General features: G+C 37.8%; 1 protein-coding gene across 1 annotated transcript in view; it reads right to left on the reverse strand.

Annotated features, from left to right (window-relative positions):
• Window positions 1-2,818: 2,818 nt before the first annotated feature.
• LOC126281829 (uncharacterized) overlaps window positions 2,819-21,930 on the reverse strand; it is a gene marked incomplete at its 5' end in the record, with an annotated part of 691,657 nt that continues 672,545 nt past the window's right edge. Inside the window, one exon of the mRNA XM_049981062.1 lies at window positions 2,819-3,394. Within this exon, the coding sequence (XP_049837019.1) occupies window positions 3,282-3,394 (113 nt within the window). The remainder of the gene's footprint in view (window positions 3,395-21,930) is intronic.

Here is a 21,930-nt window from a genome sequence, read left to right on the forward strand (position 1 = left end):
GATCAGTTTCAAATGTCTATACACATCCCATTGAACACATCTGTCCTTCAAAATAAGAAAATTGTTACTTTTTGGAAGGTCAGTTAAAAGAAATAATCTTGTGGAAAATTTTTGTGTTTTAATGAAAAAATATTCTCTCCATCTCATTTTCCTATCAATAACACATGGAAATTACAGTAACTGTCAGCAGTGGCTATTTATTGTTTATTAACAATTTTAATTTCTCTCATGCATAAAATTCTGGAGAACAAGAGTACCAGTGATTAGTCAGCTTTAACTGCTCATAAATCATTTCACAAACAGAAAGTCTAGTCTATAAAAATATATATATGTATATCTATATTTACATATACATGCACACATATAGAGGAAATTTAAAAACAGTAAGAGAAAATCTATGTATTCCTCATTTCATATATGGTTATGGAATTATTAACAAATTTATTTTACTTCTATTTATATATGAACAAGTTAATATAAAATTTAAATACAGTAATATGCACAGTACATTAATTTATACAACACTTAAACAAACATAGTAGTTAGTTACAAAAAGTATCTTCGGTACCATAGGCCGAAAGGAATCTGACCATGTTACTGTGGTCTTTGTGAGCTCGCACGATTTGCACTGTTTTTCAATACTGTAGTATGTGCTGCAGGATTATCTAATGCCATTCCACCCAGTTACTCTCATTTTTATTTAACACATTTCTTAAAAGCTTTGGGCATATAAATGTATAAATATATAATGGAAGTTATTGTACAATAATTAAGTATGCTGTACATTTTGAGCAGATTGAAGAGTATAAACAGGTAAATAAAAGGAAATCTTAACCAAGAAAACACTAACTTGTTAACTACATGAGAGAAGCAGTTTCTGGGCTTAATAAAATTACCAAGTATGCATATTTAAAAAGTCAAAACTGTACTGGAGTTGAGTTTTTGAAGCAATTCTTCCTACAAGTAAGGGAACAGTACATATGCAACATTTTCATCAAGGACATTTATGAATTTCATCAAATTTCTGAGCACAGTTGAAGTATTATATTCATTGAGCAATCCTCTTCTATAATAAGGCTGTTTTAGATCTATGTAATGGTTCTAAAATATACATTTATATATTTCATAATCATGCTATCAGTTTAATGCAAATTGGAAACCTTCATCAACTTTTCCATCAATAATGTATGTAGGAAAATTATGAATGTGACAAAAATTATTCATTATGGTTATAACTTATGAATATTAAAAAGTAATAATTATATTGAACCTTTCAATTTCTTCTGCCAATTTTAATTGCTATCCAGCCATACCCTGCATGTTAAATGCCCCATTCATAGGTTTCACAAAGCCTTATGTATAAACATTACTTACCAGAGTGGCAGGTGCATATACTAAAAAGTTTGGCAAGATATTCAAATGTCCTGAATTGTCTTTACTTATAAGCACACAATACACATTATATATTTCAAAAACTGTCATCAGACTTTCACTCTTGTTGATAATGCTTATTTTTCCATACAAATGAAACACTGAATTTAAAACTATGCAACAAACAATTGAAATAGGGCTCTCACATACTATTTCAAATTCATCCAAAATTTAGTTTTGCAATTTGAAAGGTTCCCAAAAATACTGTATTTCTTTCAACTCTTATTCCACACTTTCTGTTCACATTTTTTGTACCTCTGAACAAGTCTGGTTACCATAGAAAATGTTTAACAACTGTTGCAAATAGTGTACCACAATGTTATAGGACATCTTGTATTTGGATGCTTAACATTAGACTACAAACAAAACAATGCTAAAAAATTTCAAAATTTGCAGTTTAATCCTCTAGAATGACATGAATGTCAATCTGGTATGTGGTAACAAAGAAAAAAAATTGTTGCAGGCTTTTTTTTAACAAACATAGAATACTCTCCTTGCTTCAAGTAGCACAATTAATTGAAGGAGAGAAGATGTTCAGCTAACTGACTGAAACCTTATCTGAGGAGCAAAATACTGAAGTCTGCTAAACTTTCCTTTCTTGCTACAAACTTTTGCAAACATGCTCTTGGATTTGAATATAAATATAAATAAATAATATTTGAAACCAAAGTTCAATGTAAGTCACAACAAAAATAGCAAGAACCTTTGAAAGTACATAACTTGTTTTTGGTGTGAAAGATGCTGTCAGACACTGGTTGGTTTGTTACAGTTTTAACATGAAACAGTTGAGACCAATGTGAGAGGCGTAGGTAATGAAAATCAGTGTTTTTGACAAGTCATTACTATGATGCACTCTTAAACAACTCTTGAATAGCAAGAATACATGATCTGCAGGAAGCAGTTAATTGCACCTGCCACTCTGGTAGTTCAATAAATGTAGGTCTTTTTAACATCTAACCTTCAGTAGTTTCTGGTTCTTACAGTTTCCGAATAAACTGGCCATTAACCTCAAAGACAACATTATTGAGTATTGGCACGACTGCCGAGTAATAATTGCAATTGTCATTAACTTAGAATTCTGTCATAGTCAGTAAATTTTAGGACAGCAAATATAAATGAAAAGTATTTCTAAAAAGTGCATTTTTATCATATACAACTATGTACCATAACAGCCTGTTGTGAGAACTTCATCATGTGCTCAGATCTATAGTACATGAAATTTTCAGAACTCTCAGTTTTTATATCCCTACATGAAAACCCTGTTTAACACTCTAAACCATATACAGATGTAATTCTGGAACTGTCACTGGCCAACTAGGCTACTTGCTGGAGGCATACAGATGCATGGCTGTTGCCTATACTTATCATTAATGTAAATCATTGGCACTTTATTTTGGGATTTGTCAATAGGCAACAAAATCAAAGAAAGTAACATTTCATGCAGCAAATTGCACAACACAAATGAAAATATCAGGTCTATATAACAAAAACAAATGCATTAAGGAAATACTTTTGTTTAAGGAGAAGAAATTCAATATCCTCCAGATTTATACAGTAGTAAAACACTGACTCACTTGCTTGCTTTATGTTTCTTTGGCCTCACATATACATTTTTAAGTGTGGCACCTATTATTCACACTTTAAAAGCACTTGTTAAATGTTCATGGAATGCCCACTGTATTTCCTTGTGATTAAATTATGAGTAATGTCCCAGTATATTTCACAACACGACACAAAAGGCCACCACTAAAGGATGAATATGTATCAGACAAGTTGTTTGTGGGGCCAGTTTAAGGAAGACATAAAAAGATAGTCTGTATCTGTTGAAAGTATGGAATGTTAATCATCCACTAAGAGAAATAATTCTCTCGCTGTTGAAATAACGGAAGAGGCTGGACTGGAGACAAGTCATCTTCATCAAAACTTGACTCAGTTTTTAATGGCAGGGTAGCAAGAGCTTTTACTGTAAACAACAAAATATATATTAGAACAGATAAAGAAAATACATAATTTAGTAGCATATGACACAGATAATGATTTTCTTTGTATTTCACACATTTAGTGTACTCCCAGTTTATTGGTCTATTTGTTACACCAAAGTGTTGGTTTTGATGAGGAGTTCTGTATTTGTTAACCATAACATAATTAACACAATATGAAAGAAGAGCAAAAGATTATTTCTCATGTTTCACTTCTGACCTATGTAAGAGAGAGAGAGAGAGAGAGAGAGAGAGAGAGAGAGAGAGAGACAGACAATCCTTATATGCTCTCATCGGCTTTACTAGATGGCTTTTCCCCAGTAAATACAGTTTACGAGCCATCTGTTTCTTTCTGCATTAGGGCATTCTTGAAACTACATACCAATTTCAGTTCTTCATGATTTGAATTAATTGTTTTTTGGTCATATCAAATGAAACACTTAGTTCTTGGAGGTTTCAGTTAAAATAAACTGACATGTCATAACATAGAAGTATTCCTTTTCAGATGAGTAGATTTCTGCATGGTGGCATTTGGGATACTGATCAGATGAAGAGCAATATTGAAGTGTACACGATTAATTCTGAGCAATAAGAGTTCTTTATCATGAAGGTAAAAAGAAAAGGCATGCGGAGGAAAAATGAGGAAGATAAAAAGCATTACCCTGGAGTCCTCCACCCCTCCTAATCCAAAGGGAGGCAGGTTAATATCTCTCTGTCCCTGCAACTGTTATTTCTCTTTATACAGATTACTGGGGTGGTACTTTCAGGTCCTCGATAAGGAGGAATGGGTGCAAATTAACAATGTAGGACATTGTGCAGTTGATGATATGGGTAACTGTATGTTTCGCTCCTCAGGTCATCTGGATTCTCCATCCGACAATTCAAACTTTATAAATGTAAATTTTCTCCATCACGTTCCTGCATTTCTCAGTCCAATTCATCAAAATTGTCTATGGAGATTTCTCAAAATACTTCAATTAATATCCATTAAACTGTTCAGACTGCACTTAAGTACTGCAATTTACACCAGCATCTCTTCTAAAAACACTTACATTCATAATTTACTGTTTCCCTTCCATTTTCCTTTCTCAAGCTACTTCCTTTTTCCTTTTGTGTTTTTAATTGTGTTTATCTGGTTTCTCCCTTTTTTCTATGGTAATCTTCTCCTTCTCTTTTTGTGCCCCTTATTGTTCACATAAAGACTGAGAAATCCATCCTTGTGTTTGCCAGCTTTCCACTTCTGTGCTCCTTGTCTTCCTAATTTTCAAGGTTAATTTAGAGTCCACAGACCTATGTTACTAAATACTGACCCTTCCTACACACTATTCATTGTTTAGAAGACTTCTGCCACATTTACTAAATTTATCAATTAGAGATATGTTTTATCCTGCTTTTCACACGCTCGCACGCAAGCACGCGCACGCGCGCACACACACACACACACACACACACACACACACACACACACACACACACACTCTTAACTTTCCCATCACTTAAAATACTGAATCAAAATGCATAGAGAAGAAACAAATATAATGGTAGAATTCATAAGTGTCAAGGTCTAATGTGCCAACATTATCACGTCTATCCATTCACAATGACAGTTTTATTGACAGGAGAAAAGACGAGTTGAGCTGTTCTTCTCTTAATCCAAAAAAATATGCAAGTGAGGAAGTGAAACAAACTAATGAATGGGAAACTTGCAATGAATATCAAAGACTACATATTTAAAAGCTGCAGTGCACCTGTCTGTTAGTTAAATTGTTTTTGTTTTGACACCCTTGTGTTCACAATTTTTCCTACAAATGTACACAGGTTGGTGATTTATAAATGTGTGTGGATTTTCTCTATATCTGATGAAGGACTTAGTATAATAGCTAACAATATCAAGCAGTCTTTTTTGATGGGCATCTCTGGTATGTAGTGAGTAGCAATCTATCCTTTTCATATTACTCTCACACACTTTGATGTGCCATGCCGCCAAGGTATCTGAGAAAATTCTGAAAAAGAAAGTACAAAACATAGTAGGAAGAGGAAAGAGAGAAACAGTATGGGTCTAGACTAGGAAGGTCGACAGTGGATCTAGATTTTATTGTATGGAAGCTTGTTTAAACAGAAAAATTAGCTGAAGCAAAGGGAGTTTACTGCCCCCTCAATTTTTCATCACCGTTATAGATTAAACAACAGTGGTGGCAGCATGAACAAGAGATAATAATATGAAAGCAACAGGTATGAGTACCTGAGGGCAAGTACTAAAGAAAGTGGAACATTAAAAGTACCTGGGAAGCATAACAGAAGACAGTGGCAGCAATTAACAGGAGATAAACATAAGGTGGAAGCAAGCTCATGATTTCGTACAGAGCTTGGAGCACAGATGTACCACCAAAAAATAATTAAATCTTATACCTAGTATATTATTCTTGCATCAGAAACTTGGGCAATGAAGGAAAAGTGGGTGAGTAGGTTACAGGCTTGTGAGACAAAATTTCAAAGAAGCATAACAGGACTTACTAGAACAGATAGAGGAACAAATGAGAGAGCGAGAGAAATAGTGAATGAAAGGATCATGCAAGAGGCCATACGAAAGATAAGATTAAGACAATATAGGCACATTAAAAGAATTGGTGTTGGCAGGATACTGCGACAGGACTGTGGAATGACAACAGCAGGCAAGAGACTTAGGGAAAGACCAAGAAATAGATGAGTTGCTGGAGGGTAGCAATGGATGGTGAAGAGGGGAGATGACTGAAACAGAGTGGAGAGAGAAAGAGGGAGGGAAAACAAGAAATGATGGAGAGGATTATGTTTTAAGCAGACCCAGCCAGAGGCTGGAAAATGTGCAAGAAGAAGAAGAAGAAGATGATGATGATGATGATGATGATGATGATTATGATGGTGCTGATGACCACTAACATTAACGTACTTTAAAATTACTTACATATCATGCTACAGTAGTACAAAAATAAGATTTAAATACCAGGTTTAAAGTAGTCATATTGATCATAACAACAATTATACTGTTCACAAAAGCTGTTCAAACTTATGCCTACCAACCTCAATGCGCACATAACATCAGCAAACCAAAGTCTGTTGTACACTTTCAAATATCTGCCATGTTTCAAATGATGTTACAGGTATCTTTAATTCTACCAAATAAGTCTGTCTATGGGCACATGTTCCAAAAGCCCAAGTGAAACATTTGCAGGAACAGGTAGCTAATGTATCCAATGAACTAATGAGTTAGGAGATATGGCCCAATGAGATGGTTGTTTAAAATTCCAGACAAGACATTTACAGAAAACTGCACTTGGAAATAGAATATGATGAAGCTGTTAGGATTCTTTTAATCATGGAGCAAAGTTGACCCATCTCAAACTATGGACCCATCTTGAATGATACAGAAGAAAATGCTTCTGGTGGAGCAGTCGACATACACTACTTTATGATGCTTTCACTGCATGTGTAACAACACATGTGCTTGTAATGGAATTCTCTGGAAAATGTACTAGCATTTCATCATTAAACTTGGATGTGCACGATGCCTCCCAGGTCCTTCACTTCTTGGTTGTAACAAAACAATTTCCTGCAAATCTACAGATGCAAACAGCCATCATGATGGATGACTTCTGTTAGAAAATCATTCCCAGTATTGACTTTCAGCAGTAAGAGCATTGCCTTGGACTTCCCTACATGCAAGATGAATGAAGACAGGTTCCGCAAAATGTACCAACACAGTGCCATTTTGGGACACTGTAGTGTTGACTGCTATGAAGTTTCTGTAATGTGCCCAGCAAACAGACAGGGTACCCTGCGGTCAAAATTTCAAACCCAAACCAAGAAGCAGAGATTGCTTACAGGCAAGCAATAAAGATGATTAAAAAGTCAGTGATTGGGGAATAGGAATTACACAGGATGAGAAAAAGATGCAGTAAGGCTACACAGAAGCAAAAATTCAGCTAAACAGTCACTCTGCCACAAAAGTGTTTGAAGTGTCGGATCTGAGAACAAAAACCACTTTTTGGAGGGATTGAAGAATTGGTTTAACTGTTCTTACACAGTCTCCCAGCACTAGAGGCAAACAATCTGGAAGACTGTGCTTAGTATGGAGAGCCAGAAAGATGTGTGGGGGCAGGGGGGGGGGGGGGGGGAGCATTCTGTCAGGATATCTACTGCCTCCACAATGTGGAGGCAGTCTGACATGACTGGTGTGGAGTTAACATACAGTGGTAGAGTCTACCCAGGGGGAACAAGAGAAGGAATGCCTTGCAGCCATGGCATTGTTTATAGTGTGGAGTTTGTTAGAGGGGGCATAGTCCACCAGATGCTGTTCCATCCCTGAGTGAGTAGGGACACTGTCAGAAACTGCAAATCTGTACCCGTGATCATCAAAGTGAATATTGGACGAGTAATCATTCCTCTAGCCAAACTGTCAGTCAGATTGTCCTCTGTGACACATGACTACCAGACATTGTATGGTACCATTTCTAAATATAGGCTTTTTCTGTTGAGGGTTTGTAAGTTCAGCTGTAATCTACATGTATTTCTCTGAAAGAGATGCAGATGTCTTCTCAGCACATAAAAAAGTACAATTTATGTTAAATGTTTTATTTTATAGGCTAGGTAAGAATTAAGGGAGTGGCAACTTAATTAGTGTTTGTTTTTGTGCCAGTAGAACTGAACAATACTGAGAAATAGATGATCCAAATACGGCTTGAGTATCATCTGGCTGCTGCCGATGAAAACTTGAGAAAGAGAGAAGAGAATCAGAGACAGTTTAATTATGTGGCATCAGCAACTAAAAATGTATAATGTTCTTTGATTTAGAGGTCTAAAATATTTTGTTCATTATTCAGATTGCAGCCTGCTATTTTGAAAAAAAAAATATTTGCAGAGAAATGAGCACAGGATTTTTGGGTTTGCTGTGACAGTGGATGTAATTAATTTTGAGTTGAGAATCTCATTCTACTTACGTCAGGTCAACTACAGCCTTCTTTACCAGACAACAGCATAGCTTCTTGTTATTTTTCGTGTAAGTAAATAAAAAATTGTATTCAAGAGATCTGACTAGAAATATAAACTATGATGTGGCAGTAGCAGCACAATATTCTTAAGAAGTTGTAGTAAACAGTGTGCTAGATAGGTGATTTCTATTACAATAGATATCACATACTTTTCTGTATTTCTATGGAAGACATTCTCTCTTACTCTTAGTGCATAACTATGCAGGTAAAATCACATTTAAACTTGAATATACTTTATGAATTCTGTGGAAAGCAGATTCGCTTCTCTTCTGAGCCACCACATAGATACTATGTGGAAAGAGAGATAGTTCATATGAAACGCACATCAGGAAAGATCTCAGCTTCACTAATTATTTCCGGTTGGTATTAATATTTTCTGCCAGAAAACTCATTTTATCTTGAATACAGGTCTTCCTGAAGGGGGGCAGGAGCTTTTTCAGTAGTTGCGGGGGCAGCAGTCTGGATGATTGACTGATCTGTCCTTGCTGTGCTGGTACTGTTAACAGTTGAAAGCAAAGGGGAAACTACAGCCGTAATTTTTCCCGAGGGCATGCAGCTTTACTGTATGATAAAATGATGATTGGGTAAAATATTCCGGAGGTAAAATAGTCCCCCACTCGGATCTCTGGGCGGGGACTACTCACGAGGACGTCGTTATCAGGAGAAAGAAAACTGGCATTCTACGGATCGGTGCTTGGAATGTCAGATCCCTTAATCAGGCAGGTAGGTTAGAAAATTTAAAAAGGGAAATGTATAGGTTGAAGTTAGATATAGTGGGAATTAGTGAAGTTTGGTGGCAGGAGGAACAAGACTTATGGTCAGGTAAATAGGGGTAATGCAGGAATAGGTTTAATAATGAATAAAAAAATAGGAGTGCAGGTAAGCTACTACCAACAACATAGTGAATGCATTATTGTGGCCAAGATAGAAATGAAGCCCATGCCTATTACAGTAGTACAAGTTTATATGCCAACTAGTTCTGCAGATGATGAAGAAATTGATGAAATGTATGATGAGATAAAAGAAATTATTCAGGTAGTGAAGGGAGACGAAAATTTAATAGTCATGGGTGACTGCAATTCGAGAGTAGGAAAAGGGAGAGAAGAAAAGAAAACATAGTAGGTGAATAAGGATTGGGGGAGAGAAATGAAACACGTAGTCGCCTGGTAGAATTTTGCACAGAGCATAACTTAATCATAGCTAACACTTGGTTCAAGAATCATAAAAGAAGGTTGTGTACATGGAAGAATCCTGCAGATACTAAAAGGTATCAGATACATTATATAATGGTAAGACAGAGATTTAGGAACCAGGTTTTAAATTGTAAGATATTTCCAGCGGCAGATGTGGACTCTGACCACAATCTACTGGTTATGAACTGTAGATTAAAACTGAAGAAACTGCAAAAAGGTTTGAATTTAAGGAGATGGGACCTGGATAAACTGAAAGAACCAGAGGTTGTACAGAGTTTCAGGGAGAGCATAAGGGAACAATTGACAGGAATGGGGGAAAGAAATACAGTAGAAGAAGAGTGGGTAGCTCTGAGGGATGAAGTAGTGAAGGCAGCAGAGGATCAAGTAGATAAAAAGGCAAGGGCTGGTAGAAATCCTTGGGTAACAGAAGAAATACTGAATTTAATTGATGAAAGGAGAAAATATAAAAATGCAGTAAATGAAGCAGGCAAAAAGGAATACAAATGTCTCAAAAATAAGATCGACAGGAAGTGCAAAATGGCTAAGCAGGGATGGCTAGAGGACAAATGTAAGGATGTAGAGTCTTATCTCACTAGGGGTAAGATAGATACTGCCTACAGGAAAATTAAAAAGACCTTTGGAGAGAAGAGAACCACTTGTATGAATATCAAAAGCTCATGTGGAAACCCAGTTCTTAGCAAAGAGGGGAAAGCAGAAAGGTAGAAGGAGTATATAGAGGGTCTATACAAGTGCAATGTACTTGAGGACAATATTATGGAAATGGAAGAGGATGTAGATGAAGATAAAATGCGATATATGATATTGCCTGAAGAGTTTGACAGAGCACTTAAAGACCTGAGTCAAAACAAGGCCCCAGGAGTAGACAACATTCCATTGGAACTACTGACGGCCTTGGGAGAGCCAGTCCTGACAAAACTCTACCATCTGGTGAGCAAGATATATGAGACAGGTGACATACCCTCAGACTTCAAGAAGAATATAATAATTCCAATCCCAAAGGAAGCAGGTGTTGACAGATGTGAAAATTACCGAAATATCAGTTTAATAAGTCACAGCTGCAAAATACTAACCCGAATTCTTTACAGACAATTGGAAAAACTGGTAGTAGCTGACCTCGTGGAAGATCAGTTTGGATTTCATAGAAATGTTGGAACATGTGAGGCAATACTGACCCTACGGCTTATCTTAGAAAATATATTAAGCAAAGGCAAACCTACATTTCTAGCATTTGTAGACTTAGAGAAAGCTTTTGACAATGTTGATTGGAATACTCTCTTTCAAATTCTGAAGGTGTCAGGGGTAAAATACAGGGAGCAAAAGACTATTTACAATTTGTACAGAAACCAGATGGCAGTTATGAGTCGAAGGGCATCAAAGGGAAGCAGCGGTTGGGAAGGGAGTGAGATAGGGTTGTAGCTTGTCCCCGATGTTATTCAATCTGTATATTGAGCAAGCAGTAAAGGAAACAAAAGAAAAATTTGGAGTAGGTATTAAAATCCACGGAGAACAAATAAAAACTTTGAGGTTCGCCGATGACATAGTAATTCTGTCAGAGATAGCAAAGGACTTGGAATAGCAGTTGAATGGAATGGACAGTGTCTTGAAAGGAGGATATAAGATGAACATCAACAAAAGCAAAACGAGGGTAATGGAATGTGGTCAGTTAAGTTGGGTGATGCTGAGGGAATTAGATTAGGAAATGAGACACTTAAAGTAGTAAAGGAGTTTTGCTATTTGGGGAGCAAAATAACTGATGATGGTCAAAGTAGAGAGGATATAAAATGTAGACTGGCAAGGGCAAGGAAAGCGTTTCTGAAGAAGAGCGATCTGTTAACATTGAGTATAGATTTAAGTGTCAGAAAGTTGTTTCTGAAAGTATTTGTTTGGAATGTAGCCATCTATGGAAGTGAAACATGGACGATAAATAGTTTGGACAAGAAGAGAATAAAAGCTTTTGATATGTGGTGCTACAGAAGAATGCTGAAGATAAGATGGGTAGATCACATAACTAATGAGGAGGTATTGAATAGGATTGGGGAGAAGAGGAGTTTGTGGCACAACTTGACAAGAAGAAGGGACAGGTTGGTAGGACATGTTCTGAGGCATCAAGGGATCACAAATTTAGCTTTGGAGGGCCGCGTGGAGGGTAAAAATCGTAGAGGGCGACCAAGAGATGAATACACTAAGCAGATTCAGAAGAATATAGGTTGCAGTAAGTACTCAGAGATGAAGAAGCTTGCACAGGATAGAGTAGCATGGAGAGCTGTATCAAACCAGTCTCAGGACAGAAGGCCACAACAACAACAACAACAGGTCTATTGGCAATTTGCTACCTGGCAACTGAATCGCTGATTTCGCTACAGTTTATTAAAAGCAGAACTTTGTTTGCTTCATGGATGCAGTCTGATTCACACAGTTATTCTGGACAATTAATCATATTAGTAATTTCATTTGGCTCAGTGGCCTGGTGTAAAGCTTTCAACTGAACGAACTTTGGCAACTTGCACATCCTTAACCTATTACAGTAATCCTACCAAGGAAAGGGGATCTACAGTTTATCGTGGAACCCGAACTGCGTGATATTTCTGGTGACTCCTCACATCACTGAGAGGTGAAGGCTACGTTAAAATGCAGACCACATTCTGATACTGCAATCTTTTGGGTTCCAGGTATGTGTTTTACCGCTAGACCACCAGACCTGATGTATGAAGTTATTTCTGAGCTCACTTGTCTTTCTCTGTGTTTTATGGCTACTACATCTGTACAGTTACTACTCATGTATTAGATTTACAGCATAGAGAAAGACAAATGAGCAAGCGATGAGACTAATGTCAAAGAGAGGATCATGAACAGCAGATATTACAGGGTGACAAGAAAAACGTTGATCAATAGCCTAGAGACTACTCACTGAGTCACTACAAATTAAAATACAGTTGAGGAAGGTCTGTTTAATAAGATACAGGGTTCTGTTAATGGTTATCAGTTCTGGAATATAAACACTACATATTTAAACCAAAAAATTTCTCCCCGACCAGTGGAAGATGTAAAAGCATATCCATCAATATAAACGGTGTTAGCACCTTGATACTCCTGAAAAACTGAAAGGAACAAATGCATAAAGGACAGGGGGTGACTGAAACTTTAGGTCCCTGAAATAATATCTGGTCTGAGTACTAACCCAAACCTTTCCACACTAAACACTATCTGCACATCTTGAGCCACGATCATCGATCACAAAGAAATTTGGTGCTGAAGGGTCTGGTCCATTGAGCTCTAACACTTTCAGACAAGGAGAGGTTTGTTGAAGAATTGCAACATCTATGAATAACATTCTGAAGGAATGGGTACTCTGACTGCCAAATTGAGCTGGTATTGCAGTCAAACTCAAGAACATGCGAGAAAGAGGTTGAAACTGAAACGGAGGTACAGAACCCAAGAATCACTCGGCCATCTTATGCTACCCCATGCCCAGGAAGATCAGTGGACTCCTAATGAAACAGAGTAGGCTGCATATTTTGCTCCTGTAATGTTAAAGACATTCAAAGTCTCCAAAAGTCAGGTACGTACTGCATTCCGTGCAAATGTGGCATATACAAGGGCTGTTCAAAATGTATCTGACTTTTATTTATAAAATCAATCTTTAATCAGATAAAATAGTTTGACACCAGTTGCCTGCAAAGCAGTCTCCTACAGCTTCTGCACACCTCTCCCAATGCTGCTGCCACTGCTGGAAGCATCACTGGAAAGCGCAATATGGTATTGTGTGCAGCTGCTCTGCCCAATTCTGAATAATGTTTCCCCTGTTTTCAAATCTGGTCCCTTTCAGAGTCTTTTTCAGGTTAGAGAAAAGCCAGATGGAGGCTGACAAACCACAGACATATTGTGTTTGGCCAAAAAAACTCTGAATGGGTTGTTATTGCTGTGAAGATGACAATTGTCTACTGCTGTTTGCATCTCACTGTTTCACAAAGTCAACATAGAACATCTTGGTAATACTACTTATTAACATTAATAACTTCTGGGCTGCACTCATGATGGATCGTGTCACTGGAGTAAAAAGAAGGTCAGCATGATTTTCACATTGCTGCAGATCTGCCTCCCTTTTTTGGGTCTTGAGAATAATGGATGCTTGCAATGTGACAACTGGAACTTTGTTTCTGGGTCATACCCATAAACCTAGAACTTATCATCAGTGATCACTGTGTTAAGAAAGTTGGGATTACTGTCCACAGTATCCAGCATGTCTTGCATGACCTCCAATTGAGGTTGCTTCTACTCAGCTGTTACTATCTTTGGCACAAATTTTGCCGAGATCCTCTAACATCCAAATGTTGTGTTAAAACAGAATGAATAGGTCCAATACTGATTTTAAACCCTGTCTGCAAGTTCTTTGATCACAATTCATATATTCTGCATCACCAGGATCCTTACATGGTCAATAGCAACCTCATTTGCGAATGTTGAGGGCCTACCTCAACACACTTCACTCTTCACTAATGAATGGCCATTTTTCAAGTGGTTCTACAACTCCTACTCCTTTCTCAGAGGTACTCATTGCTTCATCCCCAAACACTTCTTGAATCTTGTGAATTGTTTCAACTTGAGAATTTTATGCAATATTGTTGATCCACTTTTTCTGTCATTTTGCTCACAACACAATGTATGACTACCACTTACACTTGTTTATTTGTCATTGGCTAACCAGTGACTGGTTGTTTCCACAGTCGTGAAAAGAATCCGGCATGCACAATATGTATGTCTACAAACTTAGAGTATGTGCATCCCAGTGTAATTGTCAGTTGAACAATTAAAAAAAAAGTTGGATATTTTTTGAATAGCCCTCATATTGCATGTGTGCAGACTATTAGAACTCAAGGAGAGATGCAAGGAACATTAGAAACACACCTGACTAAAACAACCATGAAAATCAGCTGTTGCCAAGCACTGTCTCAAATATAATCATGAACTGAAATACGATGAGACCTGTACTATTGTTCAAATACTGAGTTTCTGGGCAACATAATTAAGAGTCTGCTGAAATAAAGACGTTGGAAGATCTGATAAACAGGGATGAACGTTTCAATTCAAACAAGGCTTGAGGTACAGCATTCAATTTATTAAGAACTCATCAACCATCACATCCACCATATCTGGGAACACTGAGAGAACATGTGTCTCATGGGAAATCAGTCTGGGCTCTGAAAAACAAAAGATTATTGAGGAGCACAGGGATCCAAAGTCAACTATGAATGGCAATGCGATACTAACAATAGTTCACAGTCTGGTTGAAGAGAAGGTGACAAGTACATCTGAAGAAGACAACTGAGTCAGTCACTGGTATATTGTGTGTAAAGTGGAAACAATTTGGCTGAACATCTGGAAGCATACCATTAATCAACCACTCCAAGTAACCTGAGACATCAAATGTTAAGAGCTATCACCATGGACATAATGCAATCTAGTACTCATCAGAAATTCCTTATTTATACTGGCAGTACTGTAATAGAAAGAGTTGGAACTGCATGTCTAAGGGTGTATAGCCAATGTTTTCCTTCTACCATAATCTTGGCAAATATTATAGCAACTTTGAGGCTGAAATTCAGGACACTGTAACAACTTTTCATGCTAAAAGGTGATTCAATAGTTTTGGCACTGTTAGCCACCACAAGCAGAAGACATACTTTATTGGTGTCTGATGATTTTCACTATTTGAATTGGATAAACTAACAGTAAATTCTTCATCTTTGCACAATAGTATACAAGGTGTCAAATTTACCAAAATAAATAAATGTTTTCCTAATCCTGATTTTCCTCTGTGTGAGATCCCACATATCAGGTAGAACCAATTCAAAATTTTAGGTTCTAACATGTTTACATCTACATACATTCTCCACAAGCATGATGGAGGGTACCTTGTATCACTACTAGTCATTTCCTTTCCTGTTCCACTAACAAATATAGCATGGGCAAAATGAGTGTCTATGTGACTGCATATAAGCCCTAATTTCTCTTCTATTGTCTTTGTGGCCTTTAAACATAATATACATTGGTGGCTGAAGAATTATTCTGCAGTCAGCTCCAAATGCTAGTTCTCCAAAATTTCTCTATAGTGATTTGGGAAAAGCACGTTGTCTTCCCTCAAGGGATTCTCACTGAGTTCCTCAAGCATCTCTATAACTCTTGCTTGTTGTTTGAACCTATCAGTAACAAATCAGCAGCCCCCCCCCCCCCCCCCCAAATTGTTTCGATGTCTTCCTTTAATCCAACCTGGTATGGATGCCAAACATTTGAGCAGTATTCAAGAACAGGTCACACTAGTGTCCTATGCACACTCTCCTTTACTGATAAACCACACTTTTGAAAAATTCTCCCAATAAACTGAAGTCAGTCATACTACAAACCTCACATGCTCATTCCATATCACAACACACTGCAGTGTTACACCAAAACAATGAAATTGCATCAACCACAATGCTACTAATGTTGTACCCAAAAATTACGGGTTTGTATTTCCTACTACTCATCTGCATTTACTCACATTTTACTTTCTGGAAGTGGAGAAATATGGAAAATGTCAGTTGCCATTCATCCATGTTTTTCAGGATATCATGTGAGAAAATGGCAAGATGAGTTTCACACAAGTGATACTTTCTAAATTTGTGTTGATATCTGGACAGTAGCATTTCCATCTTAATAGGTTCAAGAATTGATGCAACAAACTGATGTTATGGAGATTGGCTGTTATTTTGTGGGTCATTTTTTTTACTCTTCCTATAAACAGAATTTCTGTTATGACACTTCAACAAAGAAAAGCAATATGGGTAAAGAATGATAGACATGGCATGAACAATGTTATTGGGGATGGGCAACCAAACAATGGAGACAAGAAAAGCAAGAAAAATATATAAAGTGTAAATTGGATTTATTCATTGGTACTTGGAATGTGAGATCACTATACCACCCAGGAGCACTTAAAGTGATGCTAGAGCAAATAATAAACTGAAGCAGAGCATCATAGCATTACAAGAAATAAGATAGACCGGGAGTGGAAATCTAGAAAAGAAAGAAGCAAACCTATTTTATAGCTGTAGGATTCGTGGTGCATCACCAACTAAAGCAGTAAGTAATAGTATTTAATCCTGTAAACCCAAAACCATCAACACTTAGGATGAAAGGGAAATTCTTCAATTATTCCATAACTAATGTGAATGCACCAACTGAAGAATCAGAGGATGAGGAGAGAGAACATTTCTATGAATTTCTGGAAAGAGCATATGATGAATGCCCAGCCCTAGATATAAAAATACCAGCTGGAGACCTAAATGTCCAGGTGGGAAGACAACAGATCTGCAGACCAATAATTGGTATCAGTGGTAAACATGCTATAAGTAATGACAACGGAACAAGGTTGATACTATTTGCAACATTAGAAACATTGTGGCAGTCTCCTAGAAACATGGTGGTAGGCTCTATCGTGTTCCCACATCAGGAAATACTGTTCCCACACAAGGAAATACATAAGGGACCACGGACAGCACAAGATGGAAATACAATAAACTGGACTGACCATGTACTAACTGATGCAAGACACATGTCAGACCTACTGAATGTAAGGAGTTTAAGAGTTAAAAATAGAGACATGGATTACTTCCTAGTTTGGGCATGGGTGAGGGCAAGAATACCAGTGAACAGAACCTGTCCCAATACAAATAAATATAACATGACAGCTTCAGAATCAGAGCAAGCAAGGGAATGATACCAGGAGAGAATAATTCAGGCCCTTGAAAATGATGGAGAAAATAACATTGAAGATCATTGGGGAAAGATGAAAAAGATAGTGCACACAGCAACAAGTGAGATACTTGGGAACAGCATAAGGCAAACAATAACCTTTTCATTCAATGACAAATGTGAAACAGTAATAAATGAAAAATAAAGCATAAAGAAGGACATTACCACAACATTGTACCAGGAGGATAATGGAAAAATATAAAGAAAAAAGGAGAATTGAAAAAGGGACTCGTCAAAGGAAAAAGAGGGAGTAGATCAAGGCAAATACTGAAGGAATGGAGCTTCTGAGAAGTGCAAATGAGGCAATGAAATTTTATAGGCACATTTATTCACCTGATACTAAAATTTACACCTGCCTAAAGAAGGTACGGAAACTTTTCAAAGGCAGAACAAATTTAATAAAAGATGAGAATGGTGAAATCATAAGTGAAGAGAAGGAGATACGTGAGAGGTGGCATCATCACGCGGGGTAGCCGCGCAGTCTAAGGCGCCTTCTCACGGTCCGTGCAGCTGCCCCTGTCGGAGGTTTGAGTCCACCCTCGGGCATGGGTGTGTGTGTTATCCTTAGCGTAAGTTAGTTTAAGTTAGATTAAGTAGTGTGTAGGCTTAGGGACCAATGACCTAAGTAGTTTCTTGTCGCCCCCCGCCCCCGCCAAAAAAAGTGGCATCACTACTTTGATAAACTCTTTAATCCAAGACCAGTTGTACCAAGGAACCCGACAGAAATACAGGAGAAAGAGAATCCAGATAACAGAGTGGACCCACCTAATTTAGAAGAAGTGAGAACTGCAATGAGGAAATTAAAGAACAACAAGGTGGCAGGAATGTATGGCATTCTGGAAGAACTTTTCAAACAAGGATGCTCTGAATTGGAAATGAACATCCTGAAACTGTTAATCTATTACAGGAAGAAGAGGAAATGCCTCAAACATGGAAAGAGGGAACTATATGCCCTGTATATAAGAAAGGAGACCAGATGGAATGCAGTAACTGTAAAGGGATCACACTGCTTAATCTGGAATCAAACATCCTCTCTAACATGCTGTATGACCAACTCCTCCCAATAACACAGAGGGAAACTAGCCCATACGAATGTGGTCCACTATCGACCAGATATTTTAAAAAAGCATATAGTAGTATACACAGAGAGTAACTCTACCAAGCTCTAGGTGAACTGGGTATTCCAAAACGCTGAAAAGGGTAGTAAGAATGACAATGAGAGAAACCCAACATTGCATAAAATTTGGAGAAATGTTGTCCAATACTTTGGAAATTAAATACTGAGTATGGCAAGGTGATGCACTAGCATGCCTTCTATTGAGCACTGCTTGGGAGCAGGTGATGATAGAAGCAAATAACTTGAATAGGGGAACAATTTTTCATAAATTTGTGCAGATACTGGCCTATATGGATGACATCAACCAACATAGTATCAACAGCTCTGATGGCGATGGAAGAGACATTCACTGCACTTGAAGAGGCTAGCAAATATAGGACTAAATATCAATTAACAGAAAACTAAATACTAGCTGCTGGAAAAGCACACAGGGAGAATATGTCAGCCAAACTAATTATGGGTAGTTATACTTTTGAAAGTGTCAAGCATTTCAAGTACCTTGGTTCGACTGTAGCAGCCTAAATAATATCTCACATGAAATAAAGCAAAGACTAGTATTTCACCTTAACAAAGCTGAGGCTCCTGACTAGGACCACAAAACTAACCATTTATAAAAAAACTGATCAGACCACTGCTTACTCCACTAAAACCTGGGCTCTGACAGTAAAGGATGGTGGCTTGCTGGACACATTCAAGACAAGGATACTCAGGAGAACCACTGGCCCCATATTCCTATAGGGAAACATGGAGGAGGAGATACAACCAGGAGTTGTACACCATCTATGAAGACCAGGCTCTTAGAAGGATTGTGAAGTCATCCAGGCAGAGGTGGGCTTGACATGTGGCATGGATGGATGAGACAGAAATATCAAAAGAGATATTACGGGGAAAGCCAGGGGACAGAGAGAATGTGGGCAACTGAAAACTAGATGGGAGGACAGAGTTATAGATCTTCAGAAGATGGACAATGGGAACTGGAAAATGGTAGCAAGGGACTGGAATAAATGGAAGAAGGTAGTTGAAGAGGCCAAGACTCATCATGAGTTGTAGAGCCACAGAAGAAGAAGAAGGTATACAGAAGTGACGTATGCTTTTTCCTAATTTCTTGGGACTTCATACTGAGTGAGATATTCACAATAAATGCTACCTAAGTAAGGGGCCAATGCTGCAGAGTACTCTCTGTAAAACCGAGTTGTGACTCCATCCAGACCTGATCTTATTTACCTCCAATTCTTTCAGCTGCTTCTCTATGCCATGAACGCCTACTACTACAGGTATGTCATCTATACTGTGTGACTGTCAAATAATAGCGTGTTTGCAGGAACCTCTCACGTGAATTATTTCTTAAACACAAAATTTAAAACTCCAGCTGTTCTTTTGCTGTCTTCTACTGCCACACCAGACTTGTCAGCAAGATACTGGATACTCTGCAGCATTAGTCCCTTACTTAGCTTGAATTTATCATGAATATCTCACTCAGCACAAAGTGCCAAGCAACTAGAAAGAAGCATAGGTCACTTCTGTATACCTTCTTCTTCTTCTTTTTTTCAGCTCTACAACTCATGGCAAGTCCTGGCCTCTTCAACTATCTCCTTACATTTATTCCATATTCCAGTCCCTTGGTAGCATTTTGCAGTTCCTGTTGCCCATCTTCAGAAGGTCTTCTATAACTCCACCCTCCCATCTAGTTTTCAGCTGACCATTTTCTCTCCATCCATCTGGCTTAGCAATTTTCTCAGATCTTTTGCTAAGGTATGATGGTGGAAGTTGTACACTTTGTACATCAATCTTTTTATAGATGCACAAATTTCTACTACTTTTTGCCTGCTGTTAAGTGCTCATTCTTTTTTGAAACAAGAATGCAACAGTCTCTGCTTCCTCAGCCATTTCTGAATATTGTTATTAGACTATGGTGGATGTTTTCCATCCTTATCCACTTACTCAGCGTGCACTTCTCTAGGGCGTGATTTACAATCTGTCTAAACTTTGTCCATAATTCCTCTATGTCCATCATATTGTAACTAAAACACACCCATTCATTGTCTAAGTAGAATGCTAATAAGTGCTTATCTGCTCTCCCTGGCAAAAACTCTCTCCTAGCCTTCTTGACAGATTTATTAACTTAAGTAACTATTGCCACTATGATGACGTCATGATCACTAATCCCTGTCTGTACTGTTACTGTTGATAAGGTCAGGCCTGTTTGTAGCTACAAGGTCTAAAATATTTCCAGTTCATGTGGGCTGTCAAACTAGCTGCTCAAAACAGTTTTCAGAAAAAAGTCTTCAAATCTAGTTTACAAGACTGTCTCTCTCTGCACCACCTGCAATAAACCCATTGACGCCCTAGTCTATATTTGGTAGGTTAAAGTTATCTTCAACTACTACTGCATTATCTGTGTATTTCTGCACTTCCAAACATAGACTTCCCTTGAATGATTATGCATCTGTCAAGGCAGAATCGGGTGGCTGATAAAAAAAATCTAATAACTATCTTGAAGTCCTCTATGGTTATTACTCACACTCACATAACTTAACTATTGACCTCGATAGACACAACATTTTTGTTCAATGCAGTGGACACTCACCCTCCTATTGTGTCTAATCTGTCTTTTTGATATATGTTCCATGCCTCACTAAATATTTAAGAGCTTTCAACATTGGCTCAAAGAATAATCTGAGCATGACAACTTTCCTGGAGGACTATAAATTCAGGAAATTTGTTACAAATAATTCCACAATTTATGGTCAAAATGTTGACAGTCAAAGTGTTTTTATTTTTACATTATTTGATTTCATTCTGTGCCTATCAACTGGTCAGTGTTCATGAGAAGAGCTGAAACTACTGCCTAGCATAAAAATCATTCAAGTGTATTTCACAAGTATTCTGCTACCCAATTAGCTGCTTACTTTCTGTAGTGCACAACTGACTTAGCAAGGGGAATCCTACAGTTCTCCACCACATAACACAGGTCCAGAAGTCTGCATCCAAGACTGTCATAGAATCGACGAAGATTTGTCTGAAAACATCCATTCAGATCCAAACAAAAGGACCCCAGTAACCTCTGGGTATGATACTGGAAATTGTGAGCTCTGCTTCTATCTCACATGTGAGGCCAGAAGTCTTCACTGCTTCTGCCAGTTGCTTATACAAACCAAGGATGGCCTCAGCATCCAAGCAACAGAAGTCCCTGGCGTCGATATGAGTCACAGCTCACAGATGACAGCACCCTTCACACTTGATAGCTGTAGGCAGAGCTTCTTTATATCTCAGATGAGGTGCCCTGGTAGACATACTGAATGCACACTGGATTTCCTTCCAGCTCTGGAATGTTATTCCCCTAAGGGTCTTTGTAATGCACCTAAACACTGAAG

The sequence above is a fragment of the Schistocerca gregaria genome, chromosome 7 (genome assembly GCF_023897955.1).
Source record: "Schistocerca gregaria isolate iqSchGreg1 chromosome 7, iqSchGreg1.2, whole genome shotgun sequence".
NCBI lineage: Eukaryota > Metazoa > Arthropoda > Insecta > Orthoptera > Acrididae > Schistocerca > Schistocerca gregaria.